Genomic DNA, 24,181 nt, shown 5'->3' with positions numbered 1-24,181 from the left:
TAGTCCTTTGTATATATTATTTTATTGGCCCGGCATGGCAGTCTTCTGAATCAGAACTATAATTCACCCCACTGTTCTCATGAGGATTAAGAGCTTCAGAGAGTGGACTAACCTATTAAATTCCACCCAGATTAGAACCCAGTGTAGTTTGATTTCACATCTCAATGATTTACTCACTGAGCTGTGATCATTTTTTTATCATGTTAAAGCATTATAAGGATTTATAAAATATAGATGGAAAAAAATCCAACTTCTAGATTTGGCCAACTATGTTGCAGGTGACTCATTAAATATTCTTTTGCCTGCTGTGTTGGATAAAACAACATTATTACACATTATTCTGCTGATTAACTGCAACTGCATTTCTCAAAATTGTAGACTTAAGTAATTCATTTTGCTATTGTCCTAAAATATTTGCAGAAGCAGAGAATAAACCAGGCTACACATATAGCAGACGTTTAGTCTCAGATGCAAGTAAAACCTTCCCTCACTCTCCTTTTCTTTGTTCTTGGAGGCGCTTATGTATTGGTTTTATGGGTAGGAAGGAATGAATACTGTATTACTAAGTATATCGCTGACTGTGGTTTTCACGTCCAATGTTTGGATTCTCAAAGTAAATGAGAAGTCAGTGCCTGAATTTTAAAAAGATACTGGAGCATTTTTAATATGCTATTACCTACTTGTCATTTCATTGACATTCCATTTCGACCTGCTGAAGAGTTCTTAGCAGCCTTGTGTTCAGAAACAATAGATTGTATTAACACGGATGAAAGATAAGTTATTCATAAAAATAAAATACAAATCGTTAACTTAAAAAATTCTATTCTCAAACTTTTCTAAATCATAATCGGAGTCATTTTCCCTTGTAAGTCAAGAATATTTGCTCTGTGAACACATGATGGTGAAAAATTACTGTCATCTTTTTGCATTTCACACGTTTGCTTGAGAAATAATATCGAATGCAAACTACTGATTAAGAAAACTTTAATACGGTAAATACAACTACAAGAGGTTCTGTTCATGCAGTTATTAGTGTCATCCAAGTGAGTCCATGTCCATTATTTGGCTACTGCCAAAATTTCATTGAAGATTTAAATCTTAAAGCACTTGAGTGCTGACCCCTTGCCTCCCTCAGAGGCCATCTTCTCTTAAAATGTTTGGGGGTGAAAGCAATTTGTCTGTTATTTCCTCTTGGATCAGTGTAGCCCATACCTGACTTCTGTGATGTTGCCAAATTCCTGACACTGTTATCGGGGTTTATTTTATTTGCTAGTTTGCTACTCTTTGCTTTATTTCCCCTGATACATTTAAAATGAGGTGGATGTTTGGAAAAACATATTTGCCAAAGTTTTGGGGAAAACAAAGAATGCTAGACCTCACTTTTCTTAGAAATACAACTACCATACCATACAAAAACATGGCTTCTGACCCTAGACGTGGCTTTTAAAGAAAACTCATCTTGAGATTCCATTTTCTTGAGCTAGTTCAACCCACCCTTTTTTTTCAGGATCCCAACCAAAATCTCTGGAAAGTCTGTTTAAATATATTTAACTTGAGTATTGAGTTATGTCTGATGGGTCTTAAGTTTTATAGCTACCCAGACCCATTGGTGACTTTCCCTACATTTAGAGAAATAGCGTTCTCCTTAAGAAAAACCTTTCCTCTTGCTGAACCAGTGGGCTCAAATGGCAGCCAATTTTCACACTAACTTTCATTCAGTTACACTGAGTTAATGTGTAATTTAATTGACTCAAACAAAATATACATATTGCAAACTCCGATGGAGAGGACTGAAGGTGAGAAGGTCATTTAAAAGCCTTTTCATTAGATCAGGAGTGAAGATACAGGAGCGGGAATAGGAATAGAAAAAAGAGAGGGCTTCACAAGTCTTGATGGATTGGATGTGGGGCTAGAAGAAAACGTGATTCTGCAAGCCGTTTTGGAGTTTGGAGCATTGAAAAGTGGCAGTCTTCTGGTGCCATTGTCAGAGAATGGGAGTCATGGGACAGCTCCAGTGTGAGGGGAAAAAAATATTGTGACTTAGAAGTGACTTTGTGTCATTGGGTAAAAATGTCCAGCAGGCTGTGGAGATACTGGTGGAAAGCTCAGAAAGGCAGTTGACATTTGTGATATACATTTGTGTTTCAGGGTAACAGCTGAAACCCTGAAGATCAGTGGGTTTGAGAAGAGAGTGTGGAGAAAGGAGTAAGAGACTGCTGATTAGTTCACCCTTAATTTCTGCTTCTCTCTTTAAATATGGTTACCACTGGTGTGCTCTTAGTTCAGCAAAAACAGATGAAAAGGCTTTCAAGAAGGATAAGATGTTAATCTGTAGAGAATAGATTTTTTTTAACTATAAACACACTATTCATACAATAGCTTAAATACTTTATGATAACTCTGTGTTACGAAAATTAGGTAACACTTTTTTAAAACTAACAATATATCAAGTGCTGATATACATGTAATAACTCATTTATCCTTGCATAAATCTTATCACATAGGTAATAACTTATTATCTTAAATATTTTATTTATTTATTGGAGAGAGAGAGAGCTCACTTGTGAGAGAGCATGAACTGGTAGGGGAGGGGTAGAGGGAGAAGGAGAAGTAGACTCCCTGCTGAGCAGGGAGCCCAAAGGACAGATGTGGGGATCAATCCCAAGATTGACCTGACCTGAGCCGAAGGCGAACGCTTAACCAACTGAGTCACCCAAGTGCCCCAATAGCTTATTATTTTTATCAGTACCTTTTTACAAAGAAGACAAGTGAGGTACAGAGATGTTAAATAACTTCTCTAAGGTCCTGTTGCTCTTAAGTGGTATAGCTGGGATCTGAACCTAAGCAGTCTTTTCCCAAACACATACGTTAGCCACTGTGCTCTCTGCCCTCAGATAAAATCATCTCTATTTAACAGTCTTTTCTTTCCCCTCTGAAACAGCTCTTTATTGAACAGCAGAGCAGAATTGCAAAGACAATTTTAAATGTAAGTTAGGTCACAAAAGGGATGCAGAATATTTGCAGATTAACTATTATATTCATACAGCTAAAGTCATTCATTGAATCTTACATCAGTACAAACATAAGATTATTCCATGACTAAGAGTAGCCCAAATTGGGGTACCTGGGTGTCTCAGTCAGTTAAGCATCTTACTCTTGATCTCATTCAGGTCTTGATTTTGGGGTACTGAGTTCAGGCCTCATGTAAGGCTCTGTGCTGGACGTGGAGTGTACTTAAAAAAAAAAAAGAGTAGCCCAACTCTAATAACCCAAACTATATTAGTATCAGAAGTAATATTAAAATGTTAAATAGCAAAAGATACCCACCAATTTTATTACTAAATGGAATCTACAAACTACATTTTTAGAAACTGTAAAAAGAATGATGAAAACTGTAAACTAAGTAGTTAGGTTTACAGAAAATTCTGGGAAAAGTAGTGAAATAAAATACTGAGAAAATAATCAATCAGTATGCATGTAAAACTCTCCCATTTTATTCATGATTCTGTTACTAATACACTGTAAAGGGATTTTGTAAAAGTTGATCTGCTGGGTGCTACAAATAAACCTTGAGACTAGACTCTGTAACTACTGTCTTCTAGATGTGGTTTACTTGAGATTAGTCACATTTAATCAGCTTTCATGTATGTGTTCCCAGAAAGAGCTAGTCTCTACCAGAGATCACACAATCTGTAGTAAAAACATTTGGAGTTGGTTACTACTGTTTGCCAAGTATTCTTCCAATCGTATTTCTATTTTTCCTCAAAACTTTCTATTTCAAATGTGTAACCAGAGCTCATCTTTTCAGATGCCAAGTGGATTATTTTGTCTACACAGCAGTCTTTGATAGGCCTTTTCCAACATGGTCCTGCTTTACAAGTAGTCACATGATTATTCTGTTTTATGTGAAGAAAAGATGACTCTCTTAGGGCTACATGTTGACATATTACTCAATAGGTTATGGATGTGTCACCTCATATTTTTAGTAGTCTAGTAGATGGCATCTGGTCTGAAAGGAAATATATCAGTACATCATGTTGTAAAGAGAATGTGTTATGACAAAAATGATCTGCTAGGGTCTACTATATGCAGATCAGTTGTCAAGCTAAAAATCAGTGCTGACATTTTGAAATAATAAAATGTTTATAGTATAAGCAAGACTGAATAATGCACACAGTTTAATGCATCTATGAATTAAGCCGCAAACATCACTGGTATTCATTAGCGAGGGTGGGATAATACTCCACCAATGCACCAATTTTCTGTTGATTTAAGTAACTATGAAATTGGAGAGTAGTTTCTTCCTAAGTTTCTCAGATTTATTATACCAGAGTATTTTCTCTTGGTGCAGGCTTGGGCTGGATTTACATCACAATATCACATTCACTCATTTTTTAAAGATTTATTTATTTATTTGAGAGAGAGAGTGAGTGAGTGAGTGAGAGCGAGTGGGAGTGGGACGAGGGGCAGAGGGAGAAGGAGAGAGAGGGGAGTCTCAAGCAGACCCCTCACTGAGCACGGAGCCCAATGCAGGATTCAATCCCAGGACCCAGAGATCATGACCTGAGTTAAAATCAAGAGTCGGATGCTTAACCGACTGAGCCACACAAATACCCCTCACATTCACTCATTTTAATAATAAGTCACTGCACAATCATTTCTAGTCATTGCCCCAAGTTTTGTTAGATAATGGCAGAAAATGCACAGAAGGATATAGCACATGGATATCCAAGGCAAGTCTGTGAACAAAATTTAGAGAACCAGAGGTGGAAATAGGGCACAATTGTAAAATACCAAGAACCAGAGATCAAGAGGGAGCTGGGTCCAAGAGCTAGTAAATACTAAATAGTATGAACACATATGAACCAGAGATGATTAGATGGCAAAAACCAGATGAATATTGCTTCATTTCACAAACATGTTACATAACCTATGGTAGACATTTGAGATACAGAGATGACTATATTTTCTTGTCCTTGAGAGTGTATGCATGGATCTCTTCCCACTTGGAATTGGCATGGTCACCAAAGTGTTTCTAGGAAGTGACATGTTTTTTATTTGTAGGCTATGTGCTATAAGACTGTGAGACAGTGATATTTCTTGCTTTGTGCTTTTGTTTTGTTTTTCTTGTGCAGGTTGTTTTTCAAGGTCAAATAATTTCAACTCCTGAACAGGATGAAGTCATAGCTATTGATGATATATCTTTCAGTTCAGGCTGCTTGCCTGCAAATGGTAAGAACTTTTTCTCATTTTGATCCTTATTCTGTATATAAATTCGGTGCATTTTAAACATTGTGTAATGACTTTCATTCTTTGAATGAAATGAAAGCATTGTATAATGCTCTTTCTTTCTTTCTATCTTTCTTTCTTTCTTTCTTCTTTTTTTTTTTTTTGACAGATGTTTTGAAGTGGGTGATTTTCCACTGTATAACAATGTCTAGGTTTATGCCAAAAGTGAAAATAGGCTATTTTTTTTACTGAGTCTGATGCTCTAAAGAGCTGAAGTGATCATTTAGTCTCAGATTTGAAATACTGTAGCAATGTTTACACTGGCTAGGTAAATCTCACCAAGAGAACTCCTTGCCCTTTAGGAGACTAGGTGAAAACTGGCTTCTCTAGGCTTGAAATTATCTTCTTGGGGAATTGATTTGACTCTTCCACTGAAAGACACAAGTGGAGAGACATATTAGTTATAATCTATTTTCTGTTTAGACTGAAACAGCTAAATCAATAAGCCACATATAGCAGATCTAAAAAGTTATCCATATTGGTCCTTTGATTATATTAACTGAATTCTATTCAATTCACCATGCATATTGTTCTCAACAGAAAAGTTTAATGTTCAAATTATCAATTGGTCAGGATAAATTAATTTAGTCTAATGATCATGCAAGAATCATATATATGATTATAGATAGTTGATAGATTTTTTCCTTTTTAAATGTTAAGATATAGCATAATAAAGATAGCTATTTTGTAAAGAGGATTCTAAGTTCTATTTTGCTACAAAGATTTGGTAGTTGTGGTCAATTATATTTCAAGAACAGAAGAGATGAGTTGATCTACCTAAAGGAGACCAAGGAATCTTGATAAAGGATGCCTGTACTATGCTTTGATTCTAAGTAGCACTTGTGCTGGTATGATAAGAGATTTATAGGAATGTGTCTCTTGCCACTTAGACCATGGTAGAGTTTTATAGGAGCTGCTGACAGCTCCTTCCACACTGGAACACGAAAAGATTTCTTTCATTTTTATATTTTCAGTTCTCAGTATATTTTAGATGAGAAATCATGATATGATATGATAAATTGAAATATAGATAAATTGAAATGGAGAACTTCAAGGGAGCAGACTGTAAGCTCCACCCATTTCCTAGAAGTATAAACCTCAATGCCTTTTCACTAACAGAAGGTAACATTTATAGGATTTATCGGAAGGGAAGCAATAGATCAGGAGAGAATATACTGTTGACCACAGGCAAAGCAGACACAACTACGTCTGTTCTGCTTTTCAGTCTCTCCTCGTGCTCTCTCTTCTGTTACCCGGCATGGTATTCTTTGGGTCCAGAGCGTGGCCAGCTTCAGCTTGATTTGTAATGGGGCAGCTAGTCCCTAACTATGATCACTTCAGCAGGATCTTTATATATCTCATTTTATAGTTTCTGCAGAAACTGAGATCTGCCAAACAAAATGATCCCCAGCTAGTCCTATGTATTGCTCAGTCTAGCTAATCACCCCCAAAAGAAAATGAGGAATGAAATCAGCTATTGGCTGGACTTTTCCTAACTGTAAGGAAAATTAGGACCTGGCCTCTGCCACTGAAACTGTGCATTACAAATGTCACAGGAGCATGCTGGGGTTGTGCTTGGGACTTGACATCGCCTGTAATAGGACTCTGCTATCATTTCACAGATGAAGTTTCTCTCCATCTTTGGACCTGGGGACCAAAGCTATTTCCTTAATTACCCATGATCCATCTACTGGGACCAAGGCCAATGTAGATGGACCATAATAAATATTCCAAAGCAAATGCCAGATTTTTAGTGAGCACTTAAAAGAGCTCTATAAGATCACTATAGAAGTGAAAAAGCAATAGTCACAGGAGTGAGAGCACAAAAAGTTGGACCTTTAATGAAAGGTCATGGTCAAACGGAAAAAATGTTGGTGTCTATAATTTCTAAGATGATAGTTCCAGATAATGTTACAGCCATATTGTTTTTGAGGTGGTGTGGAAATAAAGTTTACTGAAGAAAAGGCATGAATTTTAAAGCAAAGTTATTGGCTAGGCCTTTCCCATGGATATTAAATTTATACAACATTACAAGGTTTGGGACTAGAGAAGATTTTGAAATCCCAAACTGAAGTCTTCCATGAATATGGATGCATGGATGACCCAGGGCAGTAAGTTGGATGTCATGAGCCAAGACGTTTCTACACACAGAAGAATAAATGAATCAACATCAGGGATTTAGAAGAATGGTGACTTTAATTTTAGGCCTTGTGTTTATGGGGGCATTGGGAAAGGATGTCATCCCTCTGGAGAAGTGCAGAGAAGTAGTTTCTTTTTGGAAAAAGCCAGTGTCCAGGTAAGGTCACACAGTAAGTTCTTTGAAGTTGAGGGTACAGGGAGTTTTGTTTTTTGTTTTTCAAACAGAATGAGGGTTGATGGCATATTTACACTTTTGATAGGAAGACAAAGCAGCATGAGGATTAATAATGGAGAAAAAGAGTAAAGTGTAACGGAATACATAGGCTTGACATTGGTTGGAGTTGCATTTTGTAAACGGTAGGGATGTGAGAGATGGTAATATTATATAACATTAAATGTCCAAATGATTCTCTCCAGTCAAGTTCAGAGGCTCTAATGATAGACTAACCCTAGTCAATCACCAGAATCAAAAAGAGAAGTGATTGATTCTGAGCTTTACCCCAGACTGCTAGATGGGAATCACTGAGGCTGGGGCCCACATTTTAAAAAAGGTTCTCAGGACACTTTTTGTGAAGCCAGCTAACCTCAGGTTTAAGAATTGAACTAGGATTTGGGGCGCCTCGGGTGGCTCAGTCAATTAAGCACTGGACTCTCGATTTTGGCTCGGGTCATGATCTCAGGGTCATGGAGCCTGCTCTCGCTCCCTCTTCTTCTCCCTCTCCCTCTGACCCCCCCCCACCCTGCCCCTGCATGAATGCCTGCACTCTCTTGCTCTTAAAATAAAAAAAAAGAAGAACCAAACTAGGATTTGGGAACCATGCGTCCTGCTCTCATGTTAATTATTGCACTTGGCAGTGAGTGCTCTGGGACAGAGTGTCAGCTGACTAGAGTGGTATCAGTCTCATGCAGTACTGATGGTGATGATCAGGGTGTATCTGAGACATGTAGGCAGAGCCAACTCAACCTTTTCCAGACATCACCATAAGAAATCTTACCCCAGCATTAGGAATGCATTTGGATGCAAGAAAAGAGAAGAGTTTTCTTAGGGGACTTAAGAAAACAAGAGGAGATGGACAGTTATGACGTAGATTCTTCAACTTTGGTACTGTTCAAGTCAAGGACTAAGGGATTTCCTTGGTATTTCCTTCATGCTTATATTCTTAAAATGACTGTTGAGGTTCTATACATCTCACATCCAGGGCAGGAGGAAGGCAAAAATGAGAAAGGGCAATGTTTTTGGCCATGCTATTGGCTAGATGATTGTCACATGGGTACCTTGGTTGCTAAGCAGACCAATAAAACTGCGTATTTGGATTCGGCCTCTGTAATAGAGGCAGGCAAGGAGAACAGGTTTATGAGCTGAGTGAGCAAATATTTTCCAGAGAAACTCAACATCAGCATACTTAGAAGTAAATTCCAGTTTTCTTTCAAATCTGTTCCCTTGCCTATATTCTCTTTTTAAATTATTGACATCTGGTCTCACTCAGTAGCCTAGGAGTCATTCTTAAATCATTCTCCCCTTTTCCTACCCCTGTATTAATTTAGTTAAAAAGTAGTGGTGAGGGCATGGCCTTACATTTTTCAAATTGTCTCCTCTTATTTATCACTATTATTTATCCAACTGTGATTTCATTTAAGTATGTATTTTTCCCCTGGATTTTTAAAAATTCTGGTTTTGATCTGTTCAACTCTACTATCCAGTACTATGTACTGTCCACCAGATTATACTTCCTAACATATAAATATGACCAGCCTCTACTTGTTAAAATCTATCAATAACTCTTATAAAATTAAATCAGAATAAAATTCAAAAACTTTTTAAAGATTTTATTTATTTGAGAAAGAGAGAATGAGAGACAGAGAGCACGAGAGGGAAGAGGGTCAGAGGGAGAAGCAGACACCCTGCTGAGCAGGGAGCCCGATGTGGGACTCGATCCCGGGACTCCAGGATCATGACCTGAGCTGAAGGCAGTCGCTTAACCAACTGAGCCACACAGGTGCCCAAGATTAAAATTTCTTATAAATTCTTATGATTTCAAATTTCTAAGCTCTCATGATCCTGCTCTTGCACACCAGCCCAACTTCCTCCTTCACAGTCCTCCAAGAATACCCAGACTCTGGCCAGAACAAACTGCTTGGTAGTTCAGCAACACAGTGTCATCTTATTCTTGGGTATCTTTATAAACCTGGCTCCCTCTGCCTATTTCATGACTTCTTTTTTTTTTTTTTTTTTTTTTGGCTGTCCTCCTACTACTTATTCTTCCAGATTGAGCAGACTGAGTGGAGGTCTCTTTTCTGGGAAGCCTTCTCTTACAGAAAATCCCCCCCCACACTCGCCCCCACCCCACGCACACTATTGATTTATTTTCGTAGCTAAACACTAAGTTTCTTGAGGAAACAGTTACTAGTGTCTTAGTCCTTTGTGGATCTCCAGCACAGAGCAAACACTTAATAAATATATGTCAACTAAATGACTCAACACTGAACATGTGCAATTATTTAAGTATCAAGTATTTGGGAATTTGAATAAATTCTTCTTCTTTCCTCTGAGCTACAAGTGCTCCATTTCATAGAACAGAGACTTAAATAAAATATCATGAGAGTATTTTTTAGCAGTACTTATATTTATACTAAGAATATATATTATTTTTTGGCTTTTGTTTCAACATCAGAAATTAAGGTATGTCCTCAAGCTATGTAATGTGATTTTATCTGAGACTTCTAGCTTCCAAAATCATTAGAAGATAAATTTATGTTGTTTAAGTCACCAGATGTGTGGTGCTTTGTGGTGCTTTTCTACATCTTCTGTAGAGACTGTAGTTTTCCCATCAGTATGGAAGCCAGAATGTAGAGATTCATTTTTAAAATGCTAAAACTAAGTAACTCTAAATTCTATATCCTTTGAAAATATCCTTCAGGAATTAAGATAAAATAAAGACATTCTCAAATGAAGAAAAACTATAGAATTCATCACTGGAAGATCTACTCTAAAAGAAATGCAAAGCAGATTTTCCAGCTGAAAAAAAAATGACAGAGGAATATTTTATCAGTAGGAATAAAGAAAGGACGACTGAAGTCATAAATATCAGAGTAAATATAATGGAATGACCTTCTTTTCTAAAGATTTTTACTGTACACAGGACTCTTAAAAGCAGATTTTTGAACATCCCTTTGGTGGGTTTAAAGTATGTAGATGTAACAAATATGGTAAGTATACCATAAAGTTGGGAGTGTAGAAGTCCATAGCTTTAAGATGTCTACATTTTATTTGAAATGCTAACAAACTCTATGTAGGCTGTTAAACTGAGGTGTGCATATTATTATCCCTAGAGTGAACACTAAACAGATATAAGTAAAGGAAAATAGATACACTAAAATTGAGCATAAAAATATTATAATATTGAAATAATCCACTAGAAGACAAAGAAAAACAGATGGTGAAGGCAGAAATGATAGTAGGGTGGTGGTAAAGAACACAAAGTATAATAAATGCAGAGGACACAAACTGAAAAATAATAAAGTTGCTAATTTAGTTATAATGATAAAATAATTACATTAAATATAAGCAGCATATGTATTCCTTTTGGAAGTCAGAGGTTGTCAGATTGGATGAAAGATAAGAGCTAACTACATTTTGACTACAAAAGCTCATTTAATAAAATGATGTAGATTAATTAAAAGTGAAGGGATTCAAATATGGTCAATTAATCTATGACAAAGTAGGGAAGAATACACATTGGGGAAAAGGTAGTCTCTTCAGTAAATGGTGCTGGGAAACTGGACAGCTACATACAAAAGAATGAAACTGGACCACTTACACCATATACAAAAATTAACCTAAAATGAATTAAAGACCTAAATGTGAGACATGAAGCCATAAAACTCCTAGAAGTAAATATAGATAGTAATGTGTTTGAGATTGGCCATTGCAGTGTTTTTCTAGCTATGTCTTCTCAGGCAAGAAAACAAAAACAAAAATAAACTGTTTGGGCTACACAAAAATAAAAAGCTTTTGCCCAGCTAAGGAAACCATCAACAAAATGAAAAGGAAACCTACTGAATATAAGAAGATATTTCTAAAAATATATCCAATAGATGTAGTTATCAAAATATATAAAGAAATTCTACAACTCAACAGTAAAAAACCCCAAACAATCCAATTAAAAAATGGGCAGATGATCTGCATAGACATTTTCCCAAAGAAGACATACAGATGGCGAACAGACACATGAAAAGATGCTCAACATCACTCATCATCAGGGAAATTAACATCAAAAACCACAATGAGATATTATTTATGCCTGTCAGAATGGCTAAAATGAAAATGACAAGAAATAACAAATATTGCTGAAGGTGTGGAGGAAAAGAAACTCTCATGTAGTGTTGGAAATGTACGTTGGTGAAGTCACTGTGGAAAAAATATGGGGATTCCTCAAAAAATTAAAAATAGAAATACCATATGATCCAATAATTCCACTATTGGGTAATTTACCCAAAGAAAACAAAAACACTAATTCGAAAAGATAAATGTACTCCTGTGTCTTTTGCAGCATTATTTACAATAGCCAAGATATGGAAGCAACCTAAGTGTTCATCAATAGACAAATGAATAAAGAAGATGTGGTGTGTACACACACACACACACACACACACATGCACGCTCACACACGCTCACACACACATGAATATTATGCAGCCATAACAAAGGATGAGGTCTTGCCATTTGTGACCACATGGATGGAACTAGAGGGTATTTTGATAAGTGACATAAACCAGACAGAAAGGCAAACACCATATGATTTTAATTGTATGTGGAATTAAAAAATACCCACATGAATGAATAGGCCAAAAGCAGAAATTGATCTGTAAATATAGAGAATAAACTGACTGCTGCCAGAGGGGAGGAGGATGGAGGGATCGGTAAAATGGGTGAAGGGGAGTGGCAGGTACAGGCTTCCACTTATGGAATGAATACGTCGTGAGGATAAAAGATACAAGGTAGAGACTATAGTCAGTGGTGCTATAATAGTGTTGGATGGTGACAGATGGTAGCTACACCTGTGGTGAGCACAGCATAAGGTATAGATTTGTGGATCACTAGGTTGGATACCTGAAATTAATATAACATTATGTGTCAACTCCACTTTAAAAAAAAAGGGCAATAAATAAAGATTTTTTAAAAAGTAAAGGGATTAAAAGGAGGTGGTATGGCTATATTAATATCAAACAAGATGTGCTTCAGAACAAGGACAGTTAATAGGGATAAAGAAGGATATTTTATAATGATGAAAGGGTAAATTCACTAAGAAGACGGAACAGTCTTAAATATGTATGCACCTAAAAACAATATGAAGAAATAAAAGAAGAAATAGGCAAATCTACAATTATACAAGGAGACTTGAATACACATCTCTCAATAAATAATAGAAAAAGTGTACAAAAAAAATCAGCCAGAATTTGCAAATCCTGTGGAAAAAAAAGTCCTAAAATTTGTATGGAACTGCAAAAGACCCCAGATAGCCAAAGAAATCCCGAGAAAGAACAAAGCCAGAGGCATCCTACTTCCTGATTTTAAATTAAACTACAAAGCTATCCTAATTAAAACAGTTTGGTACTGGCATAAAAAAATGACACATAGACCAATGGAATGGAATAGAGAACCCAGAAATAAAACACTGTATATAGATCAACTAATATTTGATAGGGAGTCAAGAATACTTAATGGAGAAAGGATAGTCTCTTCAATAAATGGTGTTGGGAAAACTGACAGCCACATGGAGAAAAATAAAATTGGACCCTTATCTTATTCCACTAATAAAAATTAACCCTAAATGGATTAAAGACTTAAACATAAGACCTGGAGCCATAAAACTTATAGTGAAAGCATAGGGAAAATCTCTATGACATCAGTCTTGGCAACTTTTTTTTTTTTTTTATATGACACCAAAAACACAAGCAACAAAAGAAAAATCAACAAATGAAACTATACATCAAACCAAAAAACTTCTGCACAGGAAAAGAAACAATCAACAAAATGAAAAGGCAACCTATGGAAAGGGAGAAAATTATCTACCTACTTGAAATAATTGATATTTTTAAAAAGTAATTTAAAACTATAGCAGTAATTTAAAACTTAAACTCCTTTTAAGTGCATGTGGAACATTCACTAAGGTAGACTATAGCCTGGGCCCAGTGGCAAGACTATACGGAGGCAAGTGACATACTCTCACAGATGTAGAATTCAAGGGGACACTAAAAACTTGTTATTACGGACCAAATTATGTCCCTCCAAACTTCAAATGTGGAAGCTCTAACCCCAAATGTGACTATATTGGAGATAGTGTCTTAGGTAATTAAGATTCAATAAGATCATAAGGGTGGGGTCCTAATATGACAGGAAGGACTGTGACCTTGTAAGAAGAGGAGATCTCTCTCTCTTCCCCTCCACCCCTCTCCGTCTCCCTCCCCACTGCCAATGTCTTCCTCTCTCCCTCTCTCTCACCCTCTCCCTTTGTCATGTGAAGACACAGTGAGAAGGTAGCCATGTACAAGTCAAGAAGAGGACCTTTATGAGAACCCAATCATGCTAACACCCTGATCTTGTACCTCCAGGCTCCAGAATTGTGAGAATATAAGTTTTTGTTCTTTAAGCCATCTAATCTATGGTACTTAGTTATAGCAGCTGGAGCAGAGTGAGACAAGCACTAATTCATATAAATAATATTTTAATACCTCATATTAAAAGCTCACAGTTAATGAAAAAACCAAAGATGAACAAATGTAAAAATATTAAATGCAGATAGTATTCCTGAATTTTCCAGTCTCCAGTATGGCTTAGCGGTACTACTGGGGCTGTAGAACAAATCTTAAGAATGTTAAAACAATTGAAATGGTAAAAAGTATATCCTCCGAGCAAAATGAAATTAAACTACACATCTGGGACATCCACAGTCATTTGGGAATTAAATGTCACACATTTAAATAAAACATACTTTGAAACAGCCAAGTGTTTTGAACTGAAAGAAAATGAAAATATAACTTACTAAAATTTGTGTAACACAGCTAAAGCAACGCTTAGACAAAAATAATTGATATAAAATTTGTATTAGGAGAGAAGAAAGCTCTCAAGCCAGTAAATTTAACTATCCATCTAATGAAAGTAGAAAAAGAAGAACACATAAAAACTAAATCAAGCAGTGGGAAAATAATACATATAAAGACAATAAATAATGGAATTTAAGATGGGAAAATAATAGGGAAAATTATCAAAACCGAAAGCTGGTTCTTTGAAGAGGTAACTAAAATTGATAAATTCTAGCTGGATTGACCAAGAAAAAAAGAGAGAAGGCACATATTACCTAATTTGGAGTGAAATAGGGCTAATACCAAAGACTCTATGGGTACTAAGAGGATAATAGGAATAAGGAAATAACTACCAAAAACTCTATGCACATAAATACAACAATTTATGTGAAATGAACAAATTCCTTGAAAGTCACAATGATCAAAAGACATTCAAGAAGAAAGTGATTAACTTGAGTAGCTTTATGTTTATTAAAGAAATAGGACTCATAGTAAAAATCATCCATTAAAGAAAACTTCAGGACCACATGGTCTCACTGGAAAATTGTATCAAATATTTAGGGAAAAAAATAACACAGGTTTTATACATTCTATTCCAGAAAATAAAAGTGAAAATAATACTTGTTACCTTAGTCTACAAGGGCAGCTTTGCCCTAACACCAAAACTGAACAAAGATACTATAAGAAAAGAAAGCTACAGACCAATGTTTCTATCACAAAAGATCTTTAACAACATATTAGCAAATGGAATCCAGTAATATTTTAGAAAGAGAATACATTAAAATCATTCAGGAGATGCACAGTTGGTTCAATGTTTGGAAAGCAATCAATGTAATTTACCTTGTTAACAGACAAAAGAAGAAACGCACATGATGATCTTAGTAGATGCAGAAAAAGCATTTGACAAAATTCAACATACAGCCATAATTAAAAGCCTCAGCAAACTATGGACATCTATAACCTAATAAAAGACATAGACAAAGACCCAACAGCTAACATCATACCCATTATGAAAGAATGAATGCTTCACCTCTAAAACCGAGAAGCAGGCAGTGACATCCATCCACTCTTACCACTTGTATTCAGTGACATACTGCAAAGCCAGCCAATGCAATAAGGCGAGGCGTATAAGTAAAGGCATACAATTGGAAAAGAGGAAATAAATAATAGCATAGAGTTTATTTTAAAAACTTCTAGAATTAGTAAATGAGTTTATCGTAGTAGCAGGATACAAAGTCAGTATAAAATCAACTGTGTTTCTCTACAATGGCAATGAACAATTGGAAACTGCAATTAGAAAAATGGCGCCATGTGTAATACAATCAAAGTACATTCTTACATATAAATCTAACAAAATATATGCTGGGTTTGTATTCTGAAAACTACAAAGTAATGATCAAAGACATCAAGAAGATCTGACTAAATAAATGGAGTATTGATTGATTGAAGAAAGATCATGGGTCTATGTTTGCCAAAACTCCTAGAACTGGATAACCAAATGTCTGAATTCATTTTATGATATATAAGTTAAATATATTTAAAGAAGAGGGCACCTGGGGTGCCTGGGTGGCTCAGATGGTTAAGCATCTGCCTTTGGCTCAGGTCATGATCCCAGCATCCTGGGATCGAGTCCCGCATTGGGCTCCCTGCTCCTTGGGAGCCTGCTTCTCCCTCTGCCTCTCTCTCTCTCTCTGTCTCTCATGAATAAATAAATAAGATCTTTAAAAAAAAAAGAAAGAAAGAAGAGGGCGACTGGGTGGCTCAGTTGGTTAAGCGACTGCCTTCGGCTCAGGTCACGATCCTGGAGTCCCTGGATCGAGTGCCGCATCAGGCTCCCTGCTCGGCAGGGAGTCTGCTTCTCTCTCTGACCCTCCCCCCTCTCATGTGTTCTCTCTCTCTCTCATTATTTCTCTCAAATAAATAAATAAAATCTTAAAATATATATATATATTTAAAGAAGAAATAGTAACTTTTTAAAGTTGAAACAATTCTGATGGTGAGGAAGCTGCCACATAGAGTACTAAGTGGTATTATCTTTAAAGAAAAGCATAACTTTATTGTTTTGCTGTATAGATTTCTCTTTACTATAAAAATGTGAACAACTTTATAAAAGTGCATATGGTATAGGTATAGGTATCCTTATGGTATCTGAACATTTGGTAAGTTGTACAATTCAACTAAATTCTTTTTCTAATATTAGAGAACTCCTTTAGATTTTTCCCCACACCTTCAAACAGTATCATTCTAACTACTGCCCTTTTCCAAGAAAATTCATGCACATTCATTGAAAGAAGGATCTTTTTAGACTTTACGAAAGTAGCATATATGAAAGAAAAGTCTAGCTTTGTGACTGTGAATAAATATGTTTACTCAATGATTTTTCAATAAATTGCTTATTATAATTTATTACAAAAATTGCATGCTGTGGCTCATAATCAGAATATTGTGAATATTCTCTGAATATTCTTAGATTGGTTTGCCAGGATGTTGCCTCCATCTCATTTATGAAGGCCCCAAATACACAAATCATACTTTAATGAGAACCTGAATGGTGCATACATATTATCCAGTTAAATAACTAAGGACCTAGTTAGTTACCTTTTTTGTCTTATTAACTTCTAGCTACCTTTTAGGATCTAATAACTGTTCCTTGAAATTCATTACTAATTTAAGAAAATTGACAAAGAAATTGTCTAAAACCCCTGGAGTCAAAAGTGGATGTCAATTATAACTTTTACTGCAATGGCCTTGAGACTTGGACTTCATTCTGTACCATCTGAGAGAGAGTCTGGCCAATTTTACACCGCTTGCTTGTACAAGATAAGATTTGAAGGAAATGTGTCTTCATTGGCATAGAGACCTTAAAATGGTTAGCAACGCTTCATCCTGATGAACACGTATCATGGAGGGAGGATTTTAAAATCCCCAAAATAATTTTCTGCAGCTAGATTGTGGTGTAATACAACAATGAGAAAGAAAGAGGGTGGGGATGTAGAGAAAATGCATATGAATATAAATATAGATAATTGACATCATTAAATAGTTTTGAGCTCTGAGACTGAATGCACTAAAATACAAAGAGGTGCCCAGGAGATTAATTGATTGTTGACTCATACTCCCATCTACTGTTTTTATGGTTACAAATTCCAGTTTGGAGGACGAAGGTAGTATAATGGTTGACATTAGTGAAAGATATTTCATACCAATTGACACAAGCTACATTTTTAATACATGTAATTTATACTTGACGATTTTGCTATTTTTGTCTTGTATAAATAGTGAAAAATTAGAGATAATATACAACATTTAGTTGAACTATGGCCACTACTTAATTATTTAGCTCCAGGGGGCAGAAGATCTGCAGCTATTATGTGAATCTACAAAAATTACAGTTTTAATTGTTTCATGTTAATTGTTATTGTGCAAATCTTAGCTTCGTTTATTACCCACACTCCCTTAATTGCCTATGCCGTTTTATTTTCAGTGGATCTTACATTCAAGAGGCTTTGCATATTCATCATTGATAAGCTCCCATTATAAGAAATCAGCTTATGGATGTTGTTCATAAATTGTTTTATAACTAGTTGCTTCAATTTTATTCCAGATAAAAGTGTAAACAATTTACACACTATCTATGGTATTTTCAAGTATTTTGTTGAATTGTTCTTAGGTCGTGTATTTATTCAATCCTTAGACAAGTATATATTGCGCACCTATGTTGTGCCAAGATGTGTTTCAGACAATGGGGAGATAGCAGTAAAAAAACAAACAGCAATCCCTGTGTTAAGAGAGAAAGACGCTAAACAAATAAAAACAAAATTTTATGTCAAGTGGTGACATGTGCTGTGGAGAACAATAAACCAGAAAGCCGAGATAAGAAGTGCCCCAGGTGAAGGTAAGATGAAGTTTTAAATAGAGTAGTCAGGCATGGTACATGGAGAACATATTTATGAGCAAAAAAAAAAAAAAAAAATCCCCAAGGAGTTGAGAGAGAAAACCATGCATATTTTGGAAGGAACCGTAAATGCAAAGGTCCTAAGGCAAGAGTCTTCCTGGTTTGTATGAGGAAGATCATGGTAAGGGCTTCTGCATTTATTCTGTGAAGGACAGAAACCTGTGTAGCAATTTTGAGCAGAGGAGACGTGATCTGCTTCACATATTTAAAAAGTCAGAAGGGGGCACAGGCAGCAACAAGGGGGCAAAATAAGAAGTTATTAGTGTAATCCAGAAAGACTGATATTCCCTTGAGTCAGAATTGGTAGTAGTGGTAGAGGTGGTAGGACATAGTGAGATTCTGGATGTTGTTTTATAGGTAAAGGAAAGATGTGCTGATGGATGGCATGCTGGGTGAGAGCGAGAGATGGGTCATGGATCCAGATTTCTTCCTGAAGTAGGATGGATGGCATTGTTATGAGCTGAGATGGGAAGAAAAGCGGGAGGACAAAGTCTGGGTAGACAGAATCAGACATTTAGTTTTAGACCCATTTCTATCAAGATGCATGTTAGCCCTCCAGATGAAAAGGCCAAGACCGCAACGGGATGTGTATATTGGAGTCCAGTGAAGCTGGGCCTGAAATATAATTTTATGGGTCATTGGCATTTAGGAAGTGTTTTAAGTGCACAAGATGAGGTGATATTAACAAGATTGTGGATGTGGAGAAGAGAAGAGATCCAAGGATTGAGCTCTGGGGCATTTTCATGTTACTTTGTGTAATGTGGAGGAAATGAGGGAAAACCAGCAAAGGCGACTGAGAATGAACAGCTAGTAATTTAAGAGGAAAACCAGGAGAGAATCATGTATCAGAACCTAGCGAAGAAAAGGTTTCAAGAAAAAGGGAATGATCAACTATGACCAATATACTGACATGTCAGGTGTGACAAGGAGGAAAAATTAAACGTTGGATTTAACGATATAGAGGTCATTTGCTGATATATGCACTTTCAGTGGAGTGGTAAATGTACAGAAAAGAAAAAAAGTTCTGATATATGCAACAACATGAATGAACCTTGAAAACGTTATGCTAAGTTAAAGAAGTCGAACACCAAAGTCATCCATATATTGTATGATTCTATTTATATGAAATGTCCAGAAGAGGCAAATCTATAGAGATGAAAAGGAGATTAGTCATTGCCAGAGTCTGAGGAGGAGCAGAGAATGGGGAATGACTTATAATGGGTATGGGTTTTATTTTGGGGTGATGAAAATGTTTTGGAATTAGTGGTGATAATGGAACAATATTGTGAATGTATTAGAGTCACTGGATTGTACACTTTAAAATGGTTAAAATGGTGAATTTTATGTGATGTGAATTTTACCTCATTAAAAAAAATCAAAATACCTCACTAGAACAACGATGTGGGGAGAAGAATTGGCATTGAAGTCAGTGTAAGTAGGTAGAACTTAGCGAAGTTAGTTGGAGGGGGCTGGAGGGTCAGAGGGTTTTCTTAAGACAGGTGAAATTTTGGCCCCATTGTGTACTGAAGTGAAAGAAAACCTGTTGATGTAAAAGAGGGGAGGAAATTGCTGGAACGATTCCTACAACAGGGAAGAGGAGATGATTTTCTGTAGAAACATGGGCAGGGAGATGGGTGGTGGGACTTGTGAAATTTTCTGCTGTTTCCTCTCATTTTCCCAGTGAAATGTGAAGCAACATGATTATCAGAATGATGATGGGGAAGGAGGAATTGGAAGTTGAAGGAGGGGGTAAAGGGTTTTGCATAGCTATCTAGGAATGGAGGAAAAAGAAAGAAAGGAAAATGTGGTGGGGTGGCCACAATGCAATGGAGCGAGTAGTCACAGGTATAAAACCATTTCGGTCAGCATGGCGGTGGGCTCTCCCTCACTCACCTTCAGCCACACAGATGCAGGCTGCAGGAGGTGGTGAATTTCCTGGAGGTCCTGGTTCTTGTCAGGATTGCAGCTCAGGTATTTCAGGAGGGGAGAGTGAGAATTGTCTGGAAGTGGCAACAGGACAGGAAGGGTACCTACTCCAGTTTCCAGCCCTGTGTTGGGAGGGCGATAGAGGGAGAAACAGACACAATGGAAGAATATTGCAGGGACAGTAGTTCCAGTAGATCAGCTTCCAGTTAAAAAGGACAGCCTATGTTAGAAATGACACATGTTCGATCATGCTCCTAATGATAGGCTTTTTGTTTCCACATTAGGCCATGTTACTTCCATGGAAACATGGAAGATTTGGTTTGGGGGCTTGGTAGTCACCACAGAGATCTGGTTAAAATCCAGAAGCACTGGAATAGTTGTATTGTTCTCTCTGTTTCTGTCTCTCTCTGTGTGTAATGGGGTTGCCTGAGGGGAGATGCTGCCACAGAGAGGCATTGGGTGGAGAGTGCTTTCTAGAACAAATGCTAACGTCTTAAGAAATGCATGTGTCTTTCCAGATGCACCTACATCTCACTTCTTGCCAATCTTTAAATTTAACAGATGAAATTTTACCATGTCCAGAAACACTGAATACAGAGCAGGAACCGTGCCATCTAGATGCAAGTCTCTGCAGTTCTAATTCTACAGATGAAGGATTGAGGTGTAAGTGTTGAATTGAGATGCCCACCGAGATGTTATGTAGCCATCTGTGAGACTGGGACCACTGGTGGTAATTCAGACCACTACTACGGATACTCATTTGCCAAACTTTGTTGCTATTTATGTGCTAAGTTTAGCTGAAGTGTTATTGGTAGTCTGTGGTTTATTCAAAGCATGAAAGATACTAAATATGTCAACTTAAGGTGATGTTGTTCTGTAAAATAGTTCTATTAAAGACCATCTTTGAATTATATCCAGTGTTTCTTCTTTAAAATTTCAATGTGATTATGATTAGCAAATGATTTAAACTAACTTAGTTCCATAACATAGGTCAGGTCAGAGAGTATGTATGCCATTTAAAAAAATTGTGACTGGAGCAGTGGTATAAGAAGAAGTGAAAACATCTTTTCACTTTTGAATGGCAATGGTTTTCCTTTGGGAGGATGCCCATCTGGATCAAGGACGAGCTTTTGAAAAACAGTTATGCTGGTATACTCCAAGGCTTGTTGAACCAAAATTTCTAAGTATGAATTAGTGTGTGTGTGTGTGTGTGTGTGTGTGTGTGTGTGTGTGTGTGTGTGTGTGTTAAGCCTGATTACAACACCTATGGCTAAGCAGCCATTCTAGTAGACTATGATGGTCCATCATTATCTTTTCCGCCTCTCTGTAGTGTATCAGGTCTGTGGATTTGAATTTGACATGTGTGACTGGGTGTCAGAAACATCTGCTGGGCAAATTTCCTGGATGCGCACAAAAGCAAGAGAAGTTCCCGCGTTACAATCTATACTCCAGCAGGATCAAAGTAGTGATGAAGGTAGGAAGTAAAAAAATAATAATATTCTTTATATATTATTTTCAGAATTGTGATTTATTGTAAGTGGTATGAAGACATTTCATCAGGGGTCTTGATTAAGATACTGAGTACATTTTATTGAAACTATATTTGCCATAGATAGTGAAAGTAAAGAATCTTATTACCAACAGTGTAAAGGAAGACTTATACTAGGTTACCTTTTCATTTTGTAAATTTCATTATTTTCTTATCATCAGGAGATAATAGATTCTGTGGGAACCAAAAGGAAAAGTATTAAAAGGCTTCTATCAAAATGTACTAGCTCTCCCTTTCACTGGTGTCAATGAGTTTCTTTCTCTTAGTCTAACATTAAATTTGTGATTTCTGTTTATTTTTCTTTCCACTGCTTTTCTTTCTTTCTTTCTTTTTTTCTTTTTTTGAGGGGGCATATTGTTAGTCTTTTCTTAAATTAGTAATTTAAAATTTTATTACAGCAGAAAGTAATAGCTATTTTTTTCTGCTTCCGTGTAGATTTTACTTTCTCCATAGTTTTGCCTTTTCCAGAATGTCATATAGTTGGAATTATACAATAGGTAGCCTTTTTAGATTGACTTCCTTCATTTAGTAATACACATTTAAGGTTCCTCTATGTTTTTTCATGGCTTGATAGCTTATTTCTTTTTAATAGTAAATCATATTCCATTGTCTGGATGTACCAGAGCTTATTCACCTACTGAAGGACATATTGGTTGCTTCCAAGTGTTTGGCAATTATGAATACAGCTGCTATAAACATCCATGTGAAGGTTTTTGTGTGGATCTAAGTTTTCAACTCTTTTGGGTAAATGCTAAGGACCATGATTGCTGGATCACATAGTAAGAATATGTTTAGTTTTGTAAGAAACTGCCAAGCTGTCTTCCAAAGTGAAGGTAACCATTTTTCATTCCCATCAGCAATGAATGAGAGATCTTGTTGCTTTACATCCTCTCCAGCATTTGGCATTGTCTGTGTCCCAGATTCTGGCCATGCTAATAGGTGTGTAGTGGTATCTCTTTGTTTTGGTTTGCATTTCCCTAATGCCTTATGATATGGAGCACCATTTCATATGCTTATTTGCCATCCATATATCTTCTTTGGTGAAGTAAGTTTGTTAAGGTCTTTGGTTTTTGGTCTTTTATCTTTATCATTTTCTTTCTTTTTTTTTAAGATTTTATTTATTTATTTGAGGGAGAGAGAGAGAGCACAAGCCCACGTGAGGGGCAGAGGCAGAGGGAGAAGCAGACTCCCCTGCTAAACCGGGAGCCCAACAAAGGGCTTGATGCCAGGACCCTGGGATCATGACCTGAGCTGAATGCAGATGCTTAATCAATTGAGCCACCCAGGCATCCCTATCATTTTCTTTATTCACCACTGTTTCTTTTATTTCATGTCCTTGATTTCTTTTCCTTCTTGAAAAGGTTTACTGACTAATTAATTGTTCTTTTATTTAGAAAAGATCTGTGGTGATGGGCTTGCTTAATATTTATGTTATAAACTTAAAATATTTTTAATGGCCTCACTCCTAAATAATAATCAATCAAGTCAGACAATTTTCGAAAGAAAGTCTGTTTATTTTATTTCTAAGTACATGGTGATGGTTCTTGATTTCCTGATATTTACTGTAGTCATTTAGAAGTCTGAGCCCATCTAATTTTCAGTGTTATGCAGATTTTTTAAAAAATATTTATCTCTAATGTTTGAAAATGTCACTATGATGAGTACAGATCATGAATATATTTTTATTTAGATTTTTCAGTGCTCAGAATGCATGTATTTCATCACTTGTGGAAATGGTATGTTATTCTTTTCTAGTAATTCTCTTTTAGTCCCTCTGTTCTGGTTCTCTTGAGTTCCTACTAAATATATGTTCTAGGGGTCTGTGTGTTAGCGTTTTCTATTCGCTGCCCTTGTTCTTTGTTCTTAATTTTGTCTTCCACTTCTCTTATGCCTTTGTAGTTTTAAATGAGGATTTTATATGCTTCTTTTTTGTTTCCTTTTTTAGTATTTCAGTTATACTTCCTTTATTACCCGTTTTTTAGTGCTTGCTCTGAGCTCGTGAACTTCATTTACAACTAATCTAACTCCACTTTCAAATAGCTTATATTTCTTCATGCAATGCAAGTATCTTATAGTAACAAAATATTCCTAATTCCTCCCCCCTGTCCCTTGCATCATTGTTGTCATTCATTTCACTTATATGCAAACTATAATCATCAAATACCTTCTGGCTGTTACTATTTGAACAAACTGTTCTCTTTTAGATCAATTAAGAAAATTGTAATTAAAAGATTTTGCCA

The 24,181-nt window shown here is 36.3% G+C and overlaps 1 protein-coding gene across 1 annotated transcript in view; it reads left to right on the top strand.

The window, feature by feature from the left end:
• MALRD1 (MAM and LDL receptor class A domain containing 1) overlaps window positions 1-24,181 on the top strand; it is a gene marked incomplete at its 5' end in the record, with an annotated part of 847,841 nt that overhangs the window by 67,722 nt on the left and 755,938 nt on the right. The window contains 3 exons of the mRNA XM_035729081.1: window positions 5,136-5,232; window positions 20,954-21,055; window positions 21,723-21,866. Coding sequence (XP_035584974.1) covers window positions 5,136-5,232; window positions 20,954-21,055; window positions 21,723-21,866 — 343 coding nt within the window. The remainder of the gene's footprint in view (window positions 1-5,135; window positions 5,233-20,953; window positions 21,056-21,722; window positions 21,867-24,181) is intronic.

This window comes from Zalophus californianus, chromosome 9, assembly GCF_009762305.2.
Source record: "Zalophus californianus isolate mZalCal1 chromosome 9, mZalCal1.pri.v2, whole genome shotgun sequence".
Classification (NCBI taxonomy): Eukaryota; Metazoa; Chordata; class Mammalia; order Carnivora; family Otariidae; genus Zalophus; species Zalophus californianus.
The sequence above is the reverse complement of the archived record's forward strand: the minus strand, read 5'-3'. Positions and strand labels throughout refer to the sequence as shown.